This window comes from Diceros bicornis, chromosome 2 (assembly GCF_020826845.1).
Source record: "Diceros bicornis minor isolate mBicDic1 chromosome 2, mDicBic1.mat.cur, whole genome shotgun sequence".
In the NCBI taxonomy this organism is placed as follows: domain Eukaryota; kingdom Metazoa; phylum Chordata; class Mammalia; order Perissodactyla; family Rhinocerotidae; genus Diceros; species Diceros bicornis.
The window spans coordinates 44,995,423-45,019,010 of NC_080741.1; the positions used below are offsets into that span (position 1 = coordinate 44,995,423).

The 23,588-nt window shown below is 50.7% G+C and overlaps 1 protein-coding gene across 1 annotated transcript in view; it reads left to right on the forward strand.

Moving 5' to 3' along the window:
- GASK1A (golgi associated kinase 1A) overlaps positions 1–23,588 on the forward strand; it is a 59,072-nt gene extending 35,484 nt beyond the window's left edge. The window contains exons 2-5 of the mRNA XM_058555959.1: positions 1,164–2,459; positions 19,762–19,884; positions 21,744–21,847; positions 22,486–23,588. Coding sequence (XP_058411942.1) covers positions 1,164–2,459; positions 19,762–19,884; positions 21,744–21,847; positions 22,486–22,696 — 1,734 coding nt within the window. The 3' untranslated portion in view covers positions 22,697–23,588. The remainder of the gene's footprint in view (positions 1–1,163; positions 2,460–19,761; positions 19,885–21,743; positions 21,848–22,485) is intronic.

A 23,588-nucleotide genomic window follows, 5' to 3' on the forward strand; every position in this document is an offset into this window, starting at 1 on the left:
AATAGAATATGGCCACTGCCGTAATCTTTAGCTGGGCAGCCATGCGCCCCTGCTCTCTAGTTCATGAGCAGAATAAGCCAACTTGGCTGACTTGCTACAAGCCTATGTTCCCGGGGTGGCGTGGGGGCTGAGGAGCTATTTGGCCCAGTGTGGGTCAGGTCCAGGACGGCCCCATCAGCTCTGGTCAGGGGTCAGGGATCAGGGTGCCTGGACAGATGTGGCTGCTAGGGTATTGTGGGGGATGGAGATGGTGCTGCAGGCTCACAGTTACAGGGACTCCAAAACACAGTGGCTCAAACAGCACTTGGCAGCTCTGCTCCCATGTGGTCAAGCTCCTTCCTTCTGGTGGCTCCGTGGTGGCCGAGCATCAGAATCACCTGGAGAACTTGTTAAAACACAGGTTGCTGGGCCCCTGTCTCTGATGAGTAGATCTTGGCTGGGGCCTGAGAATTTGCCTTTCTGACAAGTTGCCAGGTGATGCTGATGCTGAGGCTGCTGGTCCAGGAACCAGATGTTGAAAAATGACTGCCTCGGTGTGTGTCCTTACCAACATGTGCGGAGCTGGCGCTGCCACATTCATGTGCCAAGAGAGAAAGGCCAGGGCAGCCAACTTCCTTTTGAGCAAGTGGGGCATGCAAAAGTGGCTGATTTGTGCCATGGGCAAGGACTTAGTCACGAGGCCACAGCTGGCTGCAAGGGAGGCTGGGCAGAGTCATCTGTAGCTGGGCAGCTGTGTGCCCTGGAAAAGGGAAGAGCGTGTTTGTGGGAGACAACGAGAGGTCTGCCAGAGTGGGCCCTGGGAGTCACACGGAGGTGAAAAGAAAGGGTCAGCATCTAGTGGTGGGACAGGTGTGGAAAGAGACTCCTGTGCTGCTTGGTGGCCACTGTCGTAATGGCGGTTTATTCTGGAGGAGAAGCCCATGTCCGCCTGCAGGCATCAGCAAAGGCTGCCTGGAAGGAAGCAAGCTAAGCTTTGAAGCGGGAGAGGAGCTGGCTGCACTGGGCCTTCCCTCTCTTGAAGGCAGCTAGGTGTTGCTCCACCTGGGCTCTGCTCTCTTCCCTCTTCAGCCATCCAAGATGGTCCTTTGTTCACTGTCCCCAGTATTTTGTTGAGGCTGATATTTTCCCAGGTCTCCAACTTTCTTTTTCTCTCCCGTCCCCAGGCATCCTGGCTCTGGAGAAAGCTGCGTGGCAAGAGGCGGCTGGTGACGGCATTCTGCCTCTTGATGACTCTGTCTGTAGTGGCTGTCACCCGCTTCCCCCCACAGCATCCTGCTGCTGGCCTGGACCCCGGTCCCATGGAACCCCAGGAAGTAACCAGCGCCCCTGACCCCCGCAGCTGGCAGGCTCTGAGCTCCAGCCGGAGGCAGCGGGCAAGAAGCCTGGGGTTCTGGCGAGACTGGGCCTTGCCCAGGAATTCCGACCTAATGTGTGCTGAGGAGCAAGGCCACAGAGGGAGAGTGGACAAAAGCAGGCAGTCCCTGGGAGGGGACAGCGGACGTCCAGGGAGGGTCAGGCGAGACATTACTTTGGCATCTCTAGGAGATCTGAGACTCAGTACCCGGCGTCTTGTGCTCCTGAGAGAGGATGAGGTCAGACGTCCAGGAGCCAAAGAACTGGGCACCCCCTGGCACAACGGTCCCACCCAGGAGGCACAGAATGAGACTGGCACCCTGTTCAGCCTCCTCACAGGGCGTGACACGGCAGCTCGAAGGACTTGGAGAACTACTGCTGGACCGACCCTCCGGCTGCGTCCAGTGGAAGGCAGGGATCTGCCAGGAGCTGGGAACAGAGCCTTGACTGGTGGGCAGGGAGCAGGGGATCCTGCTCCGGTTGCAGGGGCTCGTCGGTGGCCTGACTCTGTTGGGGAGCTGCAAGGATCTGTCTGGTGTGACGCTGAGACCCCTGGGCTGTTGACTGGCTCAAGGACAGAAGGGCAGGTTCCCCCATGGCTCACAGAGCACGATGTGCAGACCCTCCGGCTGTTGGCCCAGGGGGAGGTGGTGGGCAAAGCCAGGGTCCCCGGCCACGGGCAGGTGCTGCAGGTCGGCTTCTCTGCCGAGGGTGCCCTTCGGGACGTGTCTCCTGGGCTCAGCCCACTCTGCTCCCAGGGGCTCTGCGGCCTGATCAAGAGGCCTGGGGACCTGCCCGAGGTCCTGTCCTTCCACGTGGACCGAGTCCTGGGGCTGCGCCGGAGCCTGCCTGCTGTGGCCCGGAGCTTCCACAGCCCCCTGCTGCCCTACCGCTACACGGACGGTGGCGCAAGGCCCGTCATCTGGTGGGCGCCCGACGTGCAGCACCTGGGTGACCCAGAGGACGACCAGAACTCCCTGGCCTTGGGCTGGCTGCAGTACCAGGCCCTGCTGGCACGTGGCTGCAGCCGGCCGGGCCAGGCCCCGTGCCCGGGCATCCACCACGCCGAGTGGGCACGCCTGGCGCTCTTTGACTTCCTGCTGCAGGTAGGTGGGGCCGGGCGGGGCGGGGCGGAGGGCAGCGGAGGTAGGGACTGGGGGAGATTGAGGCCCTGGAATTGCCCGCCTGAGGCTGGATGGTGACTCTCCCTCCAGTCCTTGGCTTTTGACCACCAAGCGCCTGTTTTTATTTTTCTGCCTCTGTGTTTATTCATCCAGTGGTGTGCTGGAACCAGCTCATATGGTCTCACAAGAGGTGATTGCTAAAGTTTTCAGGAATTTTGTGACTTGATTGTGAAACACAAGCATTATTAAAAATTAAATTATATAAACTAACAATATAATAAATTATATTAGAAAAAAAGGTAATGAATACTCAGAACGGCGTAGCTGTTCCAGGGCCTGTGAGCTGGATGTCAGCCATGGAGCCACACGTGTAGAACTGTGGCCAGAGAGACACAAAGACAAAAATATGAATAAAGCTCAAAAAGGGAGGATATGTGTACCGAGTGCACAGTGAGCCAGCCCCCATTGACCGTGGTACGTCCAGCTCCTCCAGTCTATGCCTCCGTGGCTGCTTTGTGGAAGGGGGATCCTGGAGCCTGGTGGTCGGCATGGGCTTTGACATCACACAGACCTGAGTTTGAACCTGCTGCCCTCAGGCCACTTCCTGCTGTGTGACACTGAGTAGGTCACTTAGCCTTTCTGAGCTTCCCTTTTCTAACCTCTAAAATGGGACTGAGTGTCTGACCTTATCCCCTCGGGCCTGACCGTTCTAGCTCGTGGTGGCTCCTAATTGCCAGCACCTGCTTCTGTGGGTTTGCTCTGGGTCCTGAGCTGCTCTGCCCTGCATGTGACAGGCTGGGTGCTGGGGAATTAACGCCCTCCGGATAGTGTGACCAGCCACCAGGATAGGACGGAGGGGTCTCCCAGACCACAGGACTTACAGTCCTGGGCAAACTGGGAAGGCTGTTGTCACGCTGCCTCCAGGAGCAGCCTCCAGGGACTGACGGTGCTGGCGTGTCAGAGCCCCGGCTCCCTGGCTGGGGCAGCTCTGGTGCATGTTCTATGTGTCTCTCAGAGTTCCCCCTGGGACTGGGCCCCAGCTACCCACAGTGGTCATGGCTGGCCCTCCCTGTCTCATTTCCCCGCTCCCTGCTTGTGGTTTTGGATTAGCTCACAAATAAACTGCTTTTGCTTGAATTCTTGTCTCGAGGTCTGTCTCTGGGGGAGCCCTGCTTACGTCAGATGATAACGCTGGCCTTGTGTGGTTTCTGCACTCGAGATCATTCCTGTAATGTACTTAATGCAGTGCTTGGCGGGTGGCACTTGCTCAATAATAAGCAGGCACTGTCTCCAACACTTGACGACAATTAACTCGTCCAATCCTTATAGCAACCTTACAAGCAAGATACTACATTATCCCTATTTTAAAGTTGAGAACTTGAGGCCTAGAGAGGTTAAGTTACTTGCCCAAGGTCACAGCTGGTGGAACCAAGATGCAGCCTGGATGGTCTGACTCCAGAGCTCACCGTCGTAATCACAGAGTCGCCATTCAGCTGACCAAGACCGAGGGCAGGAAAGGGGGACGCTTGCAGGGATGCCCGGGGGCCACGAGATAGGACGCACCTCCTTGCCAGGTCCCGGTCCAGCTGATGTGCATGCAGCTGCTTTCTGCGCCACACAGAGCCCCTCTGTCCATTTCCTGGGGTTGCAGTGTGGGACCCTTCCTCGGCTGCCAAGCCCTGCTGTGGGGACGGAAGTCTCAGCAGCCAAAGCCCACACAGGTTGGGTGTGTGGTCAGATGCGACTTGGCTGGCCTTGTGCCACCTCTTCCCTGGTTTGCTGAACACCAGTCAAGTCAAACACCCCTGTCTGGCTGACGCCACCTTCTTAGAAACCACTGGCAAGTCAGAGAGAGGCGGGGCTGTGGATTTCCCAGCACAGGAACCGGAGGTACCTTCACCAGGGACTGGGTATAAACTCCATATACAGCCCACTCTGCAGTATGCTTGCTCATTTGTTTCGTTTTATCCAATAATAAACACTTGTTTTTTTGTGTTTGTGTATCACAACATACCATTTACCCAGACACAAAATATACACGCACTGCACACATACACATTCCTTACACCCCCACAAATCATACCCTATGCTTCGCAAATCCCACGTAACACTCTGTATTAGTCAGTGATTGCTGAAATAATGCTGTGTAACAAACCTCTTCAAAACTCAATGGCTTAAAACACGGGCTCTTTATTTCTTGCTCCAGGGTCTGTGGTCAGCTGGGCTCGACTGAGCTTGGCTCCAGGCTGTGGGCTGGGTTCAGGTCTGTTCTTCATTGCTCATCCTGGAGCCCAGACTGAGGGGGCAGCACTACCCAGAGCAAACTCTTCTCATGGGGAATGGAAGAAGCCCAAGAGCTCAACCAAACTGCAAAAGCACATTTAAGCCCTCTGCCAATGTCACTTCTGCTAATATTCCATGGGTCAAAGCAAGTCAATAGCCAGGCCCAACATCAGGGAAGGAAAGTGCATTCTTCCCAGAATAGAAGTGGGAGTAGAAGTGGGAGAGGAGCAAATATCTGTTAGACAATAATCAAATCAGTTACACACACCCCAAACACATGTATTGCACACTTATACATGAACCTTATATGCCCATATGTGCCATAGCCACACACACCTGCACACCATTCACATGAACCATACACTCACATACATTCCATATGCTGCCCAGATACTGCTGTGGGCAACTGGGCTCCATCCTGCTGAGACCTTTGGGGGAGTGTGCAGAACACGTGTCAGAGCTGTCTCACCTGAGGGCCAAGGAAGCTGGGCTGTTTACCCACTAACTCCCAGCCGTCATTGGTTGAGGCTGCTCCTGAGGGCGTTAACTTCCTGGCACTTCTAGCCTGGCCCACATGCTGGCCAGCCAAGCGTGCTCCTTCAGCCAGAAAGGGGCTATGGCAGAGAGCCACAGGCACTTGTAGAAAGCCATCAGTAGTACAGGAATAGTGAGTGCCAAGGGGACATGGGTGGGACACCAACAGCATCTGCTACTCATAATGAATGGTAAGTCAAGAACAAGTTTCACAGGCCAATGTGACCAGCATGGTGCTCTCAATGAAGAAACTGGTGTCTCTAAGAAAGATAAAGTACTAATAGTGAGTGGGTGCCCTCCCACCCCACCCTGAGCTGTGTCACAGGGAGAAGTAAGACCAAGAGGGAGCCCATTACTTCTGCATGGATCAGTGAAAAACTGGTTCTACTTGGATGGACGACATGGGTGGGAGAGTATGTACACGTGTTTGTGGGGGCTCCAAGACTCTACTCTGCTTAGTGTCATGGGCCACTAACAACTAGAGTCGCATTCACTCTGGTAAAAGGTACAAAGTTCTCCTCTTGGGACAATGACGCTGGTATGGCCAAGCCATGGTGGAGGAGAGCTAATGACCATCACATCCGCTATAGGCCAAATCCAGCCTGAGGGGAGGTAAGCCTGGACCCCAGGGGCCTTCCACCCAGAGGCCAGGGTACGAGAAGGGAGCGCCGAGGGATCAAGCACATCTCTCTCTTTGTCTTTTAAAGGGGTCTCTTTTCTCATGTCCTGCCACCTCTTAGAGGGCGTGACTGGCTGGACTGGGTGGGTGAGCTATGGAGAATTCAAACAGACCGAGTGTTGGTAATGTTAGCTCATAGAAGTCATTCTGCAACTTCTGCTTATAAAGGGCCTTCATGTCCCTTAAAAAGCCCCAGCTGCCACCATCTTGGTTCAGGTCACCATCTTTCTTACCTGGACTGACACAGCAGCCCCCTAACTTGTCTCCCTGCCTCCACTTATGTCCTCTCCAATCCAGTCTCCTTACAGAAGCTGGAGTGATTGTCTTGGTTTGGGTTCCCCCAGACCAGGATTCCAGTGGGGGCAGCTTGTTCTGGCAGGGGATCCCAGGAAATGCCTGTAGGGAAGTGGGAAGTGAGATGGAGAGCAGGCAGCCAATAAAGGGCATGTTATCAAGCAGGTCTCTGCTGTGGGTGACTGGGGCTTAGTTCCACAGAAGATTCTGAGAAATGGTATAAAATACATGCTCAGAATTAGCCCACCAAGAGGTGAGGGGGATGTGAGGTATTTATAGCCAAATCTCCCGTCAGTCTTTGGTTGAGGGCTGCTCCAGGAGGTGTTAATTCCCTGGCATTCGGAGAAAGCCCCAGGCAAAGCCACACAGCAGCTGGGAGCTGGAGGGAGAGCTCTGAGGTTCAGACCCTCCAGTCAGGTGCAGAGAGCGCACCTCTTTACAACTGTAAATCAGATCGCGTCACACTCCCCGTTTAAACGAGGCAAGGCCCTCGCAGTGCCCTCAATATCAGGTTCTTCAAGGACCTGCGTGATCCATCCCCTTCTGCTGTCTCCAGCCCCCTCTCTTGGCAGCTGGCCTCGGTCAGTTTCTAAACACGCTGGCTCCTTCCGGGGCAGCCCTCTTGCTCTAACTTGCTTCTGACCCCCCTCCTCAGGCCTTAGCTCTCCTGACTGCCCCTCCTCCATTGTGAGTCTCTGTCTCTTTCATGGCACCCTGCCTACGCCCTTTCTCATTCCCAGCACAGTATGTAAATATTTTATTTATCTGTTCACATATTTACCATCTGTCTCTCTGTTTTGTTCACCACCACAGCCCCAGCACCTAGCACAGAGCCAAGCTCTTGGTTTGGTCCTGGGTAAGCACTTGTTAAATGAAAGAGCCAATGAATGAATGAACAAATGAACTTCTAGGCCTCTGCATGATTTCCTGTCTAGGTGCTGCTGTGTTCTGCTTCCTCAAATACCACTGCTTCCCCTAGACTGAAAAGAATCCCAAGGCTTTCGACGTTTCTTTTAGAGCCCAGTGTAGAATCACAGAGGTAGAAAACAACACAACCATCGAGCCCTGGCCTTCTGGCAGGTAATTCACTTAAGCGTCCAGAAGAGATGACAACGTCTAATGCTGTCTGATGCCCTCGACATCGGGCACTGTTCCAGCACTCTGCATGTGTTACTGCACAACAGCCGCAGGAGGCAGACAGTATTCCTAGCTCCATTCTACAGATGAGGAGACTGAGGTTTGGAAGGCTAAGGACCTCGCCCCCAGTCACACAGCCTTCAGTGTTGGAGCTGGGATCTGATCCAGTGCAGTGTGGCCACAAAGCACGTGCTCTTGCCCTCTTTGCTGCACTTAAAAAAAATCATTTCTTGAGTCTCCTCTGGGTGAGGCTGGCCCAGTTCCTTCCTGGGGAGCCCATTTCAGTCACTTGTGATCCTGTGTGTGTTCCTCATTTTGAGTCCAAATCCATGGCTTCACTTAAGGTGTACCTCCTCTAACTTGGCCTGCTGGGGACATCAGGTGTTCTATCAGCTAGAGAGGAGCCCAGATCCGTGACCACTGCCGACCTCACAGGCTTCCAACCAGAGACATGGAATATAAGAGCAGCTACCACTTATGAAGTGCCTACACCTGTCTCTCAATGTCTGCTACAACCACACACATGAACTCACTTAGGTCCCACAGTAGACCCAAGAGATGGGTGCTGTGCTTCTCCCCATTTCACAGATGGTGCAGCCAGTGATGGAGGGGTGGAACAACCTGCTTAGACAAGGGGGTTCAAAGGGTGACACTGCGCATTTCTTCATATGTTTAAAAGCAGGACCTCAATTAGGGTGAGGTGTGATGGGCAGAATTCTAAGATGGTCCCCAAGATTCCCACCCCGCCTAGTATTAACCCCTCCTCTTGAGTGTGGGCAAGACCTGTGGGTATGCTAGAATATCACTCCAGTGATTAGGTTACCGGTCAGTTAACTTTGAGTGAATCAAAATGGAGGCTATCCTGGGTGGGCCTGACCTAATCAGGCGAGTCTTTCAAAGATGAAGCATCTGAGAGATTTTCCTGCTGGCCTCAAGGAAGGAAGTAAACAGCCATGCTATGAACTGCCTATGGGAAGGGGGTGGCCAAAGGAGGACCCTGAGATCCCCAGGGATCTAGTCCTAGAACCGCAAGGAATGGTTTCTGCCAACAACTTGAATGAGGTTAGGAGAGGATCCTGGGCTACAAATGAGATGTGGTCCTGGCCGACACCTGGAGTTCCGCCTCATGAGACTGAGCAGAGAACCCAGCAAAAATGTGAGGGACTCCTGTCCTAAAGAAGCTGTGAGATAATAAATGTGTTTGTTTATGCAGCAACAGAAAACAAATTGATGAGGCCAGGGCACACCCAAGGTATAAACATTTTAGGAGGTGCTCACTCTTGGTGCCAACCCTGTGCTGCACGGCCCTGAGTGTGAGCATCTCCCTCAGTTTCTTCTGCCTCACCCTAGTCCTGTCTCTGTCTAGATTTTAACTGCCTTTTTAAAAAAACTATCTGTTCATATTTTTTACTCATTTCCTGTTGGGTAGTTGGTCTTTTTCTTAATGATTTTAAGAGCTTTTTATAGATTAAGGAACTTAGCCTTTTGTTTTCATTGTATTGTAATATTTCTCTCAGGTTCAGTTGTCATTAAGCTTTGTTTATAGTCTTTCTACTGTGCAGAAATTTAAAAAAATTTTATGTTGTTAAAATTATCAAGCTTTTCTTTTACGACTTCTAGGTTAGTGTATCATGTTTTTTTTTTTTTTGTGAGGAAGATCGGCCCTGAGCTAACATCCATGCCAATCCTCCTCTTTTTGCTGAGGAAGACTGGCCCTGGGCTAACATCCGTGCCCATCTTCCTCCACTTTATATGGGATGCCGCCACAGCATGGCCTCACAAGTGGTGCATCGGTGTGCACCCGGGATCCGAACTCGGGCCGCCAGGAGCAGAGCACGCGCACTTAACCACTACGCCACGGGGCCGGCCCTAGTGTATCATGTTTTAAAAGGCCATCTTCACTTCAGGGCTACTTAAAAAATTCTCCCATGTGTTTTCATATATCTTTGATCCATCTGGAAGTTATTTTGGAATAAGAGATAAGGTGCAAAACAACGATTTTCTTTTCTGATGGCAACCCAAATGTCCCAGCACCATTTGTTGAATAATTAATCTTTCCCCCAATCTGAAGTGCTGCTTCTATCATATAGCCAATTTCCATATGTATGTAGGTCTATTTCTGGACTCCTTTCTGTTCCAGTAAAGGCTCTGTCTCTTTATATGCCAGAATCACACTGTTTTAATTACTGCACTTTATATTTTATGTTAATAACTTGTAGGGCTTGGTCTTTCTCATTGCTCTTTTTTAGAATTTTCCTGATATTCTCGCATACTATTCTCATATGAAATTTAGAGTCAGCTTGTAGCTTCCTTCTCCTTCCCAAATCCTTTTGGGATTTTATTGGAATCCAATTAAATTTGTGTGGACTAATACAAAGAGAATTTACATCCTAAAATATAGAGTCATTCTAGCCAAGAATAGGATGTGTCTCTCCATTTAGTCGTGTTCCTCAGAAGCATCTTGATATTTTCTCCAGCTGGATCTTCACTTTCATGTTGGGTTATTTCTGGATATTTCGTCTTCTTTCGGCCACTGAAAATGGGATCTTTCCTTCCATTATATGTTCTGGCTGGTAGCTCTCAGTCTGTGTGAAGGCTATTGTTTCTGTGTATTAGTCTGGTTACCGGCCACCAGCTAACATCATATTGCTTCTAACAGTTGCTTGGTTTATCCTCAGGTGTTCCAGGCAGGCCATCATTTCGTCTGTAACGAATGCACTTGGTCTTCTCATTGCCTCTTCTTTCTTTCTCCTTCCTCATTACATTGCTGGTGCCTCCAGAGCAATGGTAAATATTAACGGAATGATGGACGTGATTTGATTCTACAGACTTGGGACAATTTCCAGCTTTGCCATTGTTGATGCAAATAATCCATAATCAATCTATAAATCAAAATTGGGGTGAGTTTATTATATGAGCCAGGTCTGAGGACTGTAGCCCAGGGGCTTCCTTCCCCAAGTAAGGAAGCACACCAAAGAAGTGGGGGGTACAGAATGGTTGTCTACTGTCTTGAAACAAAGAACACACATCACATGTGACAGGAATATCCCTTTTACAACAGTCATGAGATTGCTTTGCTGCACAGCAGGTCAGTGGTCACAAGGTGAACACAGCAGGTTGGTAATTAATCTGTAGTTTCTAAGAAGAGATGCCTATCCTTAAAGAAATGCCGATATGGGGAGAAGCCATATGCCTATCTTTAAGGGCATCATTCTTGTCTTTGGGACACTGTAAATGTTTAAAGCAGATGTACATTGCATGCTCAACAGGCCACGTCAGGCCTTCCCGGAAAAACAAGGTCAGGCCAAATTAGTTTTAAACTGAATGGCTTCCTCGTGTACTCCAATATATCCTATTGCTTTTCATTTATTCATCACTGTTAAACATCATGCTGGCTTTTGACTGAAGATATGATGAAGAACTACTCATTATTCGTGCTTTATTAAAAGTTCTTATTGTTAGGAATCAATGTAAAATTTTATCAAATGCCTTTGGAGTATCTGTGGAGGAGATTACAATATTCCCCCCTCTAATGTGTTAATGTGGAAACTTTTTGTGAAAGGTGTTCTAATGGTGACTCATCCTAGCTTTCTTGGTTGGAACCTACTTTGCTGTAGTGGATTCATCTTTTCAAAGCTGATGGTTTTTCTGTTGATGTTTAAAACTTAGAGTGTTCTACAGGTGTCTTTTCAGATAAGACCTAGTTCTTCTCAATCTATCTCCTCAAAGCCCATCAGCTAGTCTATTCAACCGGCATCCTCAGCTGGTGCCGAGGCTTCTGGCCTTGGGGCAGATGAGGCATCCAGATGTTCCTCCCTGGAGCTTCCGGGAAGACTGAGACCCGCAGGGTGAGTCCTCAGAGGAGAGTGAGAGTCAGTGCTGAGTAAACCACTCCTTCTCCACGCTCTGACCTCCCAAAGCCTTCTGAATTCTTTAAGATCCAGTCAGTCAGTGTGGGACCAATGGCCTCCTTGGAGAGAGGTGCTGCCACCCTGTGGCAATCTGGCCCCCGGGCAGTGAACCTGACCAGCCAAGAGCCACCATTCCATCTAGAAGGACTCAGGCTGGTGACTGCTCCCAGGTTGGGGGAGGGTCGCTGCACTGGGGGCAGAGGCCACCAGGGACAGCAGGTGGCTCTTCTGGAATCCACCAGCCCCAGATCAGGCACTGGCTGAGGAACCCATCTTGGCCCAGGAGCCTGGTGGGTTGGTTTGAGAGCCCTGTGCTGGGCTCTCCCCAGACCTCCCCTCCCCACAGCTGGGTCTGGTCTCCCTCCTTGGCAGACTGCCGTGTCTTGTCCCACCCAGATGTCCTGTTTGGGGGCCACAGAGCAGGTGTCCCTCTGAAGCCTTCTGGTGATGGCATCGTGGACAGGGAGGCAGGGCATGATGGGTAGGCTTTCAGTGACCGCAGCCCTCCTGTGAAGTCCCCACTAGAGCCTTCATGCTGTCATCCAGCCACGCACTTCATTCATTCATTCTTTCGCTCAAAATACTTCCACTAAGTCTCTGGTTGTGCTAAATATGTGCTGGGCGCTGGTGATCAGACTGAACCCTGTCTTCCTCTTTGCCATCAAGGAGGTTGCCATCTCTGACGCCAGAAAACACATGCCTGCCACGCAGTCCGGCTCAGTGGTCAGAACCACACTGCCTGGGTTTCAGTCTAGGCGCCCCCACTTGCTCTCTGTGGACCTCAGGCATGTGGCCCAGCTTCTATGACTCAGTTTCCTCATCTTTGCAGTGGGGATAATAACAGTATCTACCTCCGGGCTACTGGGAGGGGTTAAATGTTGGGAAGGGCGATGCACAAGCACTGGGACTGGCTCCTGGCAGAGCAAGGGCCTTACAACTGCTTAAGTAACATTAACAACAACTGCCCTTCCCATCATGATTACGCAACATTGCTGGGTTAGCCAGAAAACTCCAAGTACAAAGGTTTATCATTTTTTCTTGGTAACTCCTCATTTTTTCAAAAAAGGGAAAAAGAATAAAATCCTGAAGGAATGTGGGAATGAAACTTAATCTTGGTCTTGTTTGGCTGCTAGTCTGTTTAAACTGAATTTCTCTTCAGTGGAAAAAATTCACCTGACAGTGTGGCGAAATAATCCAACTGGCAACTGGGCCCGGCCAGGCCCTTCCTTTAAACGTTCAAATGGGTGTAGAGTTTGGGGAGCCAGGAGTATCCTATGGGCCAGTATTCCTTGTAGCTTCTTCTGGAAATAAATGCTGCTGCAAGTTGAAATCTGCACAGAATGGCCTGGAGCTGGGTCTGGGAGGGTCTGGCGGGAGGAAGGGGTTTGGCTGGCTGTGCGTCAGGCATATCGTGAAATCCAGCGCAGTTCTTGTATTTCAGTCTTGCTGGAACTGCTCTGCCAGCCAAAGAGAACTCAGCAGGTGGGCGTCTGTCTCACGGATAGGTCCATGCTCCAAAAACTAGGCTTGCACGTAGAAGAGAGTGGCTACGCTGCTGTCGCTCTTCCTTTATTTCAGACTCCGGTTCTCTGGCCTGTAGTGCTGGGTGATGCCAGGCTTCCTGGAGGGGAACCCTGAGATTCCTCAAGGTCTTTGGTCCTGTCCCTTCCAGGGCCAGAGACAAATGAGGGCTGTCCACAACAGCCACCTCTGCTTTACTTGTGTCATCACCCTCTGTGGTCCTCAGCGCAGTCCCGTGGGACTATCATCACCCTGTTTTGTTGATGAGAAAGTGGAGGCGTATCGAGGTTAGATAGCTTCCTCCGGTCATGTAGCTAGGACAGAGTGGGACCACGAGTCAGCCCCAGATCCACTTGGGCTCCAAACCAGGGGTCACAAACATGGCCCCAGTGCAGGCCAAATTCCCCTCTCCACCTGTTTTTGTACCGCCCATGAGCTAAGAATGGTTTTAGCATTTTTAAATGGTTGAAAAAGATCAAAAGAATATTAATATTTTGTGGCATCTAAAAATTATATAAAATTCAAATTTCAGTGTACATGAATAAAGTTTTCTGGGCACAGAGCCATGCCCATTTGTTTGCATATTATCCATAAGAGGTACAATATGCACTACAGAGGCAGAGGTGGGTAGTTGTGAGAGACTCTATGGTCCCCAAAGCCTCAAATGTGTACTCTCTGGTCGTTTATAGAAGAAGTTTGCTGACTTCTGCACTAGACCACTGCGTGGGCAGCCTCTGGAGTGGCTCCTGCTAGGGGTGACGTGTGTATGAAAGCACAGAGTAGGATCTCCCTCGCCAAGTTCAAGGACAATATGGAGAAATATGGAGGTATGACACCAGCTTCAGGAGGATTTGAGACCACTTGGAGGACTGGGAGGTCTCTGGTGGCATGCCACAGGGCTCCGTCTTTAGCCCTGCCCCAGTCAGCACTTTCATTAGTAGCCTGAGTGAGGACACCGGGGCTGTGTGGACCCGGCTGGTTGCTCTGCGTTCTTCTGCACAGAGCCCTGATGTGATTCACCTTCCACCCATTCCTGGGTTCAGGGATCAGCACATCACCATCTTCCACTGACACCTTCTGGTCCAGGGATGAGTGTTTGTCCTAATTTGGTCCAATCAGGCTGAAGGGACAGACTTCTATTCCATTGTTGTTGAGGGAGAAGTTCCTTTTCTTTCTCTTTCTCTCTTTCTCTCTGGACATGAACGAGGGAACACGTTCTCACAGTGGCCACCTGCGGGCTTTGAGATGACACTGAGATCTTGTCAACATTGTGGGTGGTAAAGTGGAGAGCAGAAAGAAATCTGAGTCCTTACCATGACAAGGAGCTGCTAAATCTCCCCCGCCTGCCCTATCGCGAGACTTCCTGCCATAGACCATCTTGATTTTCCCTATGGTTAAAGCCTTTTGAGTCTGTTCTTCTGTAACTTGTGGCTGTTGTCGTCCAAAGTCCAGGAGGCCAAAGCAGTGATGGTCCACCTCACGGGTCCTGTTAATGGGCTCCCTACATGAATGGGGCTGTGGTGGTTTGCCACTCTGGCCAAGCCGGACCATCCTCAGGGCTCTGTGCACTGGCCACTGGGCTCAACTTGCCTTTATCAGTAGTGCCATAGATATCCTTGGTCCCCCACCCCTGGAAACACTACCTAATGTGGCCTCACTGAAATGCCCTCAGCCTGTGTGGGCTATCGTCTAGGCTCAAGGTAAGACTTCTCTATGTTGAACTGTTGTAAAACAGAAAACAAAGTATCTGGGGACAGTAGTTGAACACTGTCTCATTTCTGGATGTCTGGTTTTGTGAGGTTGTCTGGTGAATAGAACTATAGTTATTTTCTTGTTTGTGTTGAAGGAAATCAATTTTGTATTTCTTTAGAACATGTGCGAGTTTTCCTACAGAGGCATATGGAAATGGACCAAGACCTTTTATTGGCCAGTGTTGAGCTGGAGTGGACCGAGAGGTGGCTTTGATGAGGCTGCATCCTGGAGGTGACAGATTGTATCCCCACCCCTCTTTGTGGAGAGGGGTTGGCTGCAGGTGGGCAGAGGGAGACAGGATGGTGGTGCTGGCTAAAGCTGAACCAGGTCAGTGGCTTGAGCTGGCTAAGGAGTGACCACAGAAGATCGACGTGGACCACCCAAACACCACCCTTGCCTGCTGCCTCAGCTGTTGTCATGGAGGACGATGGGCTCTGAGTCTTCTGGTTCCTCCTCTTCTTCCTTCATAGTTTTGAAAGCTCTTCTTCAGCCTTAATTATCAAGGCTGAGACAAAATTAATTAATGAGTAATTAATCATGATGAGTAATACGGAGACCTCATTTGACCTCTGTAACTGGCTCACCCTCCCTGATCTTTAGGGAGGCAGGGCAAGATAACAGAGCGAGCTGAGCTTCAAGCCAGGCAGACTTTGGTTCAAATCCCAGCTGTAGTGCTTTCACATTTATGACCTTGAGCATGTCTGGGGTCAGGTGTAAAGTGGGGGATAATAATATCTCCTTTGCAAGACGGCAGTGAGGAGTAAATGAGACAGAGATGGCAGTGATGGTGGTAGTGGTCATTTGAGTTATGTTTTCTTCTGACACCAGCCAATTCTCCAGCACCGACTGGGTGTACAACAATTCAATTGGATTCAATCTGACACTCCCTGGAGTCAGGGTCAGACCCCACAAGTTAAAGGGCTCAGTCCCACAAGACTGCCCCCACTTCAGATGCCAGTCACCAGTCCTGGGCTACCTGTACTTCTGACCGACTGGCTATAAATCGGGGGTTCTCACAACCCCCTCCTCAGGTTCGATAATTTGCTAGAACAGCTCACAGAACTCAGGAAGACTTTACTTACGTTTACTGGTTTATTATGAAGAGGTATATAGGGTGAGGTCCAGAAGGATCCCAAGCACAGGAGCTTATGTTCCCGTGGAGTTGGGGTGCCCACCCTCCTGGCATGTGGATGTGTTCACCAACCTGGAAGCTCTCCAAATCTCACTGTTCAAGAGTTTTTATAACCCAATCTCCAGCTCCCCTACCCTTTCCAGAGGTTGGAGGGTGGGGCTGAAAGTTCCCACCCTCTATTCACGTGTCTTGCTGGTGACCAGCCCCCAGCCCGAAGCTGTCTAGGGGCTCCTCTGAGACACCTCACTAGCATAAACTTAGGTATGGTCATAGGGCTCATTACGAATAACAAAAGAGGCTCCTATCACTCAGGAAATTCCAAGGGTTTTAGGAGCTCTGTGCCAGGAACTGGGGACAAGGACCAAACATATATTTTATAATACCACATCATCACCATCTCTGAGGGACAGACACTGCGTCCCTGCTTCATTGGATGAAAACACCTGCTGTTTCCCCTAGGGTAAGCCCATGGCTGTTCTCCATCGTCATCACCACGGGGGATGCGGGTGCCCGAGATCCTGCCTGAGCTGGAACGGTGCGGTAGAGCAGGGAATCACAGGACGCTCCTAGGACTGAGAGAGGGAGCAGGCCTCCCTTTCTGGGCTCATCACAGCTTAGTGCCATCTGGCTTCCTGCCCGCTGCCTCCCTCTCCTGACTTTCACTCACCTCTGCCCTGACTCCGTCCCTTCTAGCTTGCTCTGGACAGTGGCCCCAACCAGAGTATGTTACCTGGAGCTGGTTTCTAGGTGCACAGGCTGGCACCTTCCTCTCCAGTGGTGTCCCCAGGCTTCCTAATTTAGACTAGCCATTCTGCAAAGGCGGGACCTGGGTCTTCCCCACACAGGGCTCTTTCAGGAACTGAATACATTTTACACCCTGAGAGTTAGGCGCCTGTGGGATTTATCATCCTGATTGGTAGAGCCCAGGGGTCCGCAAGGCCTCTCCTTCCCCCCAGACCCTGGCACCACTTGGAGATTTAAGGAGATGACTCAAACGCCTGGTCCCACAACCTGAGAGGGTCTGGAGCCCTTCCTAGATTTGGATAACTCCCAGGCGCTGACTCCTCCTGTTTCCCGTGCTGTGGGTATGGCCTTGATTTGCCCCACACCAAACCTGAACTCAAAGCTCAGCCCTGCCCCCACGACCACCAAGCTTTTCACAAGGTCGCCAACTTCACTCAAGGGTGGAGGGGTCATGGAGGGCACATCTCACACCCGCAGCCTCCTGCGGCTCCCTGCTTGGCCTCTCTATTTCTCTCTCCTCTCCCCTTCCACAGCAAGTGTCCCATGCAAAGCAAGTCCTCTCACACACAGACCTCTTGAGATCTCACCTTCTGCCTACACACTCATCAAGGTATAATATCCAACCAAGTTTCCTCCCAAAGAAGAAAAGAGTGCCTCTTCTCCAGCTCGCCCACCCTGTGAGTGACGGAGACTCCCTGCTGCCCCACCTGTGCCTCGTCTCTCATCCACTTCCTAGCACACCCCAACCTTTTCCAAACTACCCCCCTCAACTCCTATGCCTTTCCTGTCTGTTTCCCCATAGCAAGACCCTCCCCCTCTTCGTCCCCAGAGGACTGTCTCTGCCTCCTTTGTTTTTAGGCCTCTCCTTTCTCGACCTCTTTGTCCTTGATGCACACAGAAGATACCATCCTCAGGTAGGTCAGGGCTGGGGCAGATCCATGTTTCTACTTAATTCCTGACCTGCAGGGTAAGTCCTGACTTCTGAAGAAAGCTCAGGGCAGCAGAGAATGGGAAAGTGTTATTATGAGACTGCTCTAATCCCCGCCACAATATCGTGCATGTCATCTATGTGTGTATGTGTCGCAGATGGATTGTGTCATCTGAGTATGTGTAGCAGACAGATTGTGTCATCTATATGTGCATGTGTGGAGGACGGATTGTGTCATCTACGTGTGTATGTGTAATGGACAGACTGTGTCATCTATATGTGTATGTGTAATGGATGGATTGTGTCTTCTATATGTGTATGTGTAGCAGATGGATTGTGTCATCTATATGCGTATGTGTAGTGGATGGATTGTGTCATCTATATGTGTATGTGTGGCGGATGGACTGTGTCATCTATGTGTGTATGTGTAGTGGATGGATTGTGTCATCTATATGTGTATGTGTAGCAGACGGATTGTGTCATCTATATGTGTATGTGTAGTGGATGGATTGTGTCATCTATATGTGTATGTGTGGCGGATGGACTGTGTCATCTATGTGTGTATGTGTAGTGGACAGATTGTGTCATCTATATGTGTATGTGTAGTGGACGGATTGTGTCATCTATATGTGTATGTGTAGCAGAAAGATTGTGTCATCTATATGTGCATGTGTGGCGGACTGATTGTGTCATCTACGTGTGTATGTGCAATGGACAGACTGTGTCATCTATATGTGTATGTGTAGCGGACGGATTATGTCATCTATATGCGTATGTGTAGTGGATGGATTGTGTCATCTATATGTGTATGTGTGGCGGATGGATTGTGTCATCTATGTATGTGTGGCAGATGGATTGTGTCATCTATGAGTATGTGTGGCAGATGGATTGTATCATCTATATGTGCATGTGCACATATGTGCATCCTATATGTGGCGGACAGATTGTGTTATCTATGTGTATATGTGTAGTGGACGGATTGAGTCATCTATATGTGTATGTGTAGTGGACAGATTGTGTCATCTATATGTGTACGTGTAGCGGACAGATTGTGTCATCTATATGTGTATGTGTAGCGGACGGACTGTGTCATCTATACGTGTATGTGTAGTTGACGGACTGTGTCATCTATGTGTGTATGTGTAGCAGACAGATTGTGTCATCTATATGTGTATGTGTAGTGGATGGATTGTGTCACCTATATGTGTATGTGTAGCGGACGGATTGTGTCATCTATATGTGTATGTGTAGTGGATGGATTGTGTCATCTATGTGTGGTGGACGGATTGTGTCATCTGTGTATGTGTGGCAGGTGGATTGTGTCGTCTATGAGTATGTGTAGCAGATGGATTGTGTCATCTATGTGTGTATGTGTAATGGATGGATTGTGTCATCTATATGTGTATGTGTGGCGGACTGATTGTGTTATCTATATGTGCATGTGCACATATGTGCATCCTATATGTGGCAGACAGATTGTGTCATCTATGTGTGTATGTGTAGCAGACGGATTGTGTCATCTATATGTGTATGTGTAGTGGATGGATTGTATCATCTATATGTGTATGTGTAGCGGACAGATTGTGTCATCTATGTGTGTATGTGTAGTGGACAGATTGTGTCATCTATATGTGTATGTGTAGTGGATGGATTGTGTCATCTATATGTGTATGTGTAGCAGACAGATTGTGTCATCTATACGTGTATGTGTAGTGGACAGATTGTGTCATCTATGTGTGTATGTGTGGTGGATGGATTGTGTCATCTATGTGTGTATGTGTACTGGATGGGAGGCAAAGCTCCTGGAACTGACCCCACATTACACTTGCGAATTCCCACTTCAGCATCCAGTATAAAATGAGCCAGTAACGGGAATACCCTCCTCCTTCCCGACTTTGATTCAGGCCGACTGCAGGGTGGAAGAGGGGTCCACTCAGGAGCTGTCTAGATAGTCATTATAGGACTTTTACCTCTGAAGAAGGAGGAATCCCTGATGTAGCATTTGCTTCTTAAAGAAAAAATGGAGTCATGTGTGGGTCTCCCCAGGTAGACAGATGGTCCTGCATTTGGAAGCCCAGTGGCCTCAGGCCAAGTTCAGGAGCAGTGGTGTAGACTAAGCAGTGGGCATTGGGTGAGAATCCATGCTGGCCTGAGGCGTGAGCCAACAGCTCCTGGTGTGCCGGGTGAACTGGCAAAGGAGCAGAGCAGAAGCCCCATTAGTAGCTGGCGGCCAGCAAGAGAACTGACTAGCACCGAGAGCCACTGAGGATTGCCCCGATTGTGTGACCCAGGGGTCCGGTGGCCTGAGTGCTGGGCCTGGTGGAGGCAGGCACCATGCCACACCCCTCAGAGGACAGGTGTCCCCACAGGTCCATGACCGCCTGGATCGCTACTGCTGTGGCTTCGAGCCTGAGCCCTCAGACCCCTGTGTGGAAGAGAGGCTCCGAGAGAAATGCCAGAACCCGGGCGAGCTGCGACTGGTCCACATCCTGGTACGTCCTCTTGTCACCCCAGACTCAGGTCTTCTTGTCTCCTCCAGAATATGCTGTTAGCAAGTTTCAGAGACCATGTGATGCTGGGGTTTCCCAATCTTGTTCTTTTTAGCAGCAGAATGCTTTGTTTGAATAATGTTTCCAGGAAGCCACAATATATAAAACTGACAAAAGTGTGGCTTTGAGAATGTGGTTGAAGTGGGTGTGGGGTGGGGGCTGGAGCCATTTTCCCCGACTCCACTGCCCCTGAGAGACTCCAGGGAACCCTCCAGGGCTCCTGGAAGCAGAGTGTGAGGATTGTGTGTCTGCTCAAACCTCATTGTGCCAGTAAACGCAAAATTGTGGCCTGGAGCGGGGAAGGGAGTTTCCAAGGCCACATGGCTGGTTGGTGGCAGTGACAGGGCTCTCACCCAGGACCCTGATGGCTCACAGGCTGTTGCTGATCAGAGAGATGTTGTGTTGCCTCCTGTTAAGACCAAAAGCCAGCGTGGGAAGCAGTGTGCCAAAGCCATCAGAAAGAGGGGCTGGTGTGGCAGAATAGCCACTTCTCCTGCACGAGGAGCAAGGTGCCACCCTGGGGAAGGGATCCTCTATCTCCTCTCCAGTGAGGCTTAGTGTCCTTGCTGCCTCACTTTGGTGGGTTGCTCTTGGAGGGGAGCTGTCAGCATGGTGCCCTGGGCTGAGCTTCAGGCAGTCCACACCAGCCCGGAGGCCAGGGCTGCCTCATGCAGATGCTGGGTGGTGGGAATTCTCCATCCCCTGCCCCCAGAGCCATCTCTCCTCTTCCCTGGTAAAAGGCAGTTATCCCTGAAAGAAGTAAGGCTTTTATATCCATCATTTACCCCTGGTGGGCAGCCATTTCAGAGTTCCTTTAGGAGAGAAGTTTTTGGACGGAGGAGTCATCAGACTTCGAGAAACAGATGATCCCTGATGTGTGGAGAGGGGTGAGGAGGGAGAAAAAGCAGAGAGAGGGGAAGCTGGGGTCCTGGAGACAAAAGTTCATAATCTAAGCTTCCATCGCTGGAGAGGATTATGGGAAATTACCATGGAATCTTGGAGAATGTGTAGGAATAGCGGGTCTGCCTGGGGGTGGTGGAAGGGGGCCAGAAGAGATGGCCTCCCATTCCCAAGCACACCATGGTTTTAAGGTGCTAAAGAATTTCCTGTTGCTGATTTTAGTTTTGAAGAGGTTTAGGAGATGTTAAACTCTCCTGTGGGGATAGAGTATGGTCAGTGCTACCTGAGGGTGAAGGGCGTCGTTGTGTGTTCTTGGTGATGCTCAGGGGAATGCCCAGGTGTGCAGGCACAGGTGGCACAGAGGGGGTGAGCATGTATGTACATGTGTGTGAGCATGCACATATGCAATACCTCCTGAAACCACAGCCCTGATGGTGGCCTACCCACTCATGCCAATTCCCACTGCCAGTTCCCACCCATGCTTCTCACCCCTTCAGCCAAGAGGACAGGAATCAGTCCATCTGCCTTGCAATTTTGCAGGATATGCTGTGGCTTGGCACTATGGGTCCAGGTTTGAACCAGCCCGGCTACTAACTGTGTGATCTTGTGCAAATTACCTAACTTCTTTGTGCCTCTCTTTCTGTAAAATGAGGCTAATCCTAGCGGCCACCACCTAAGGTTGCTGGGAGGGTGACTGAGATGGTGCCCGCAGCACTAAGCACAGTGCCAGCATAGAGTAAGCTTACTGCTCAGTGCGTGGGGGCCATCTGGGCAAGCAGCAGGGTGAATTGTGGGAGTGACAGCTCAGGGCCCCCCAAACCCTTTAACTCTGACAGAGTCCACGGGCACCAGCCAGGCTGCACCCTTACCCACCCCTGTCTCTGTCCTTCTTCTTCCCTGAGGTCCGGAGCAGCGATCCATCTCATCTGGTCTACATCGATAATGCTGGCAACCTTCAGCACCCTGAAGACAAGCTGAACTTTCGGCTGCTGGAGGGCATAGACGGGTGAGGGTCAAAAGGACTGGGTGGAGGTTTACGGGACTAAGGCTTAGTGGCCCTGCTGTAGACTATGGGACCTTGAACCATGGCTCCCGAGAAGTCTGCAGTCCATCAGACAAAAGCTGTTGGATCTGAGCTTCGGGATGGGGTGGGGAAAGCTGAGAGGGGATTAAGCCAGCAGGCCCTTCAACTCCTAGTGCCCCCACCTCCAATATCCAGAGGGCCTCCTGGCCCTGCACAACACCAGCTGCCCTTCCTTTGCCCTGGCTAGGCGAGCCGGCCTCGGGAGCCTACCCTTCCCTGCTCACTCTTGGCAGGCAGCTCAGCCTTTCTAGGGCTCTTTCTGGCATTTGCCAAGCAGAGCAGTAGGTATTTCACCCAGGAAAGCAGAGTTGATTCACCCGGCTTCCTTATGGGATGGGACCCATCTGAAGGCTCTATCCCTCTGCTTTCACAGCAGAGTCGGTCAAAGGGTTCCCTGATAACTAATCAGCAGGTGCGGCCCCGGGGACTTCGCAGGCTGACCTTGCCAGGGTTCCCCAGCTGTGCAAGTTCTGGCCACCTGGCTTTGCCTTTCACAGAAACTCTCTGAGATCACTTTTGCTTTTCCTTTCTGTTATGGGGCTCGGGGGACCTTCCTCCAGGTTTCCTGAGTCTGCCGTGAAGGTTCTCGCATCAGGGTGTCTAGAGAATATGCTGCTCAAGTCACTGCAGATGGACCCGGTGTTCTGGGAAAGCCAAGGTGGGGGCCAGGGGCTGAAGCAGGTTCTCCAGACCCTGGAGCGGCGAGGACAGGTCCTGCTGGAACACATCCGGAAGCACAACCTGACACTCTTCAGGGACGAGGACCTGTGAGCCCCCTGACTGCCCAGGCAGGGCTCTCGCCTCGCTGGTGGGGCACCTCACAACACGACCTGAGTGGATGAATGCCCATGCTGATGGCCACATTTTCTTGGGTTCACTCATCTTGACGACAACTAGGAAAAGCCAGAAACCAGAAGGGCATCATGGATGTCACGGGCTGTGTCACCTGCTTGGGGTGGTGGAGATGGTTGTGGGTGCTGGGTTTTCAATCTCACCGCATTCCTTTCTGCCTTCTTAGCTCTGGCTGTTTACTCCCTTGCACCCATAAATGCATTCAAGAATGTTCTATGGACTGCTCCAGATACTATAAAGTCATATATCCCACATGCATATGCAGAGCTGGACAACTGTGTGTGTGGAGGTGTGTAGGTATATGTGGCATGTGTGCATGTCCGCACACATACATGAGATGAGAAGAATAAAGGATCTTCCTAGAATTGTACATGCGGCCCAGAACTGCCTTGGCTGAAAGAAGACTCAGTCTAAGGAAGGAAACACTAAGCGTTTCATCTTTATAGGCTTTAAATGTTCAATTCTTAGTTATGTTTTTTGGTTTAAGAATTATAAAATTAATACATGCTACTAAAAACAAATTCATGAATAATAGAAGCATATAAGATAAAAAGAGCAAGTCCCAGAAGCTCCCTAGGGATGTTGATGTGTGTATTTTATTCACACTCACACTACATGCAAGTTAAAAAATAATAGAAGTAGGGTCATCTATGTTTGCCAAGTCACTACTTTAACTTTACTCTATATTAACCATATTAAGTATCAGCCACCTGGGTTGACTCAGTTCTTACTGATGACTGCATGGGATTCCAAGGCAGGGTGGCGTCATATTTTATTTAGCTGTTCTCATTATGATGAACCTTAGGTGGCT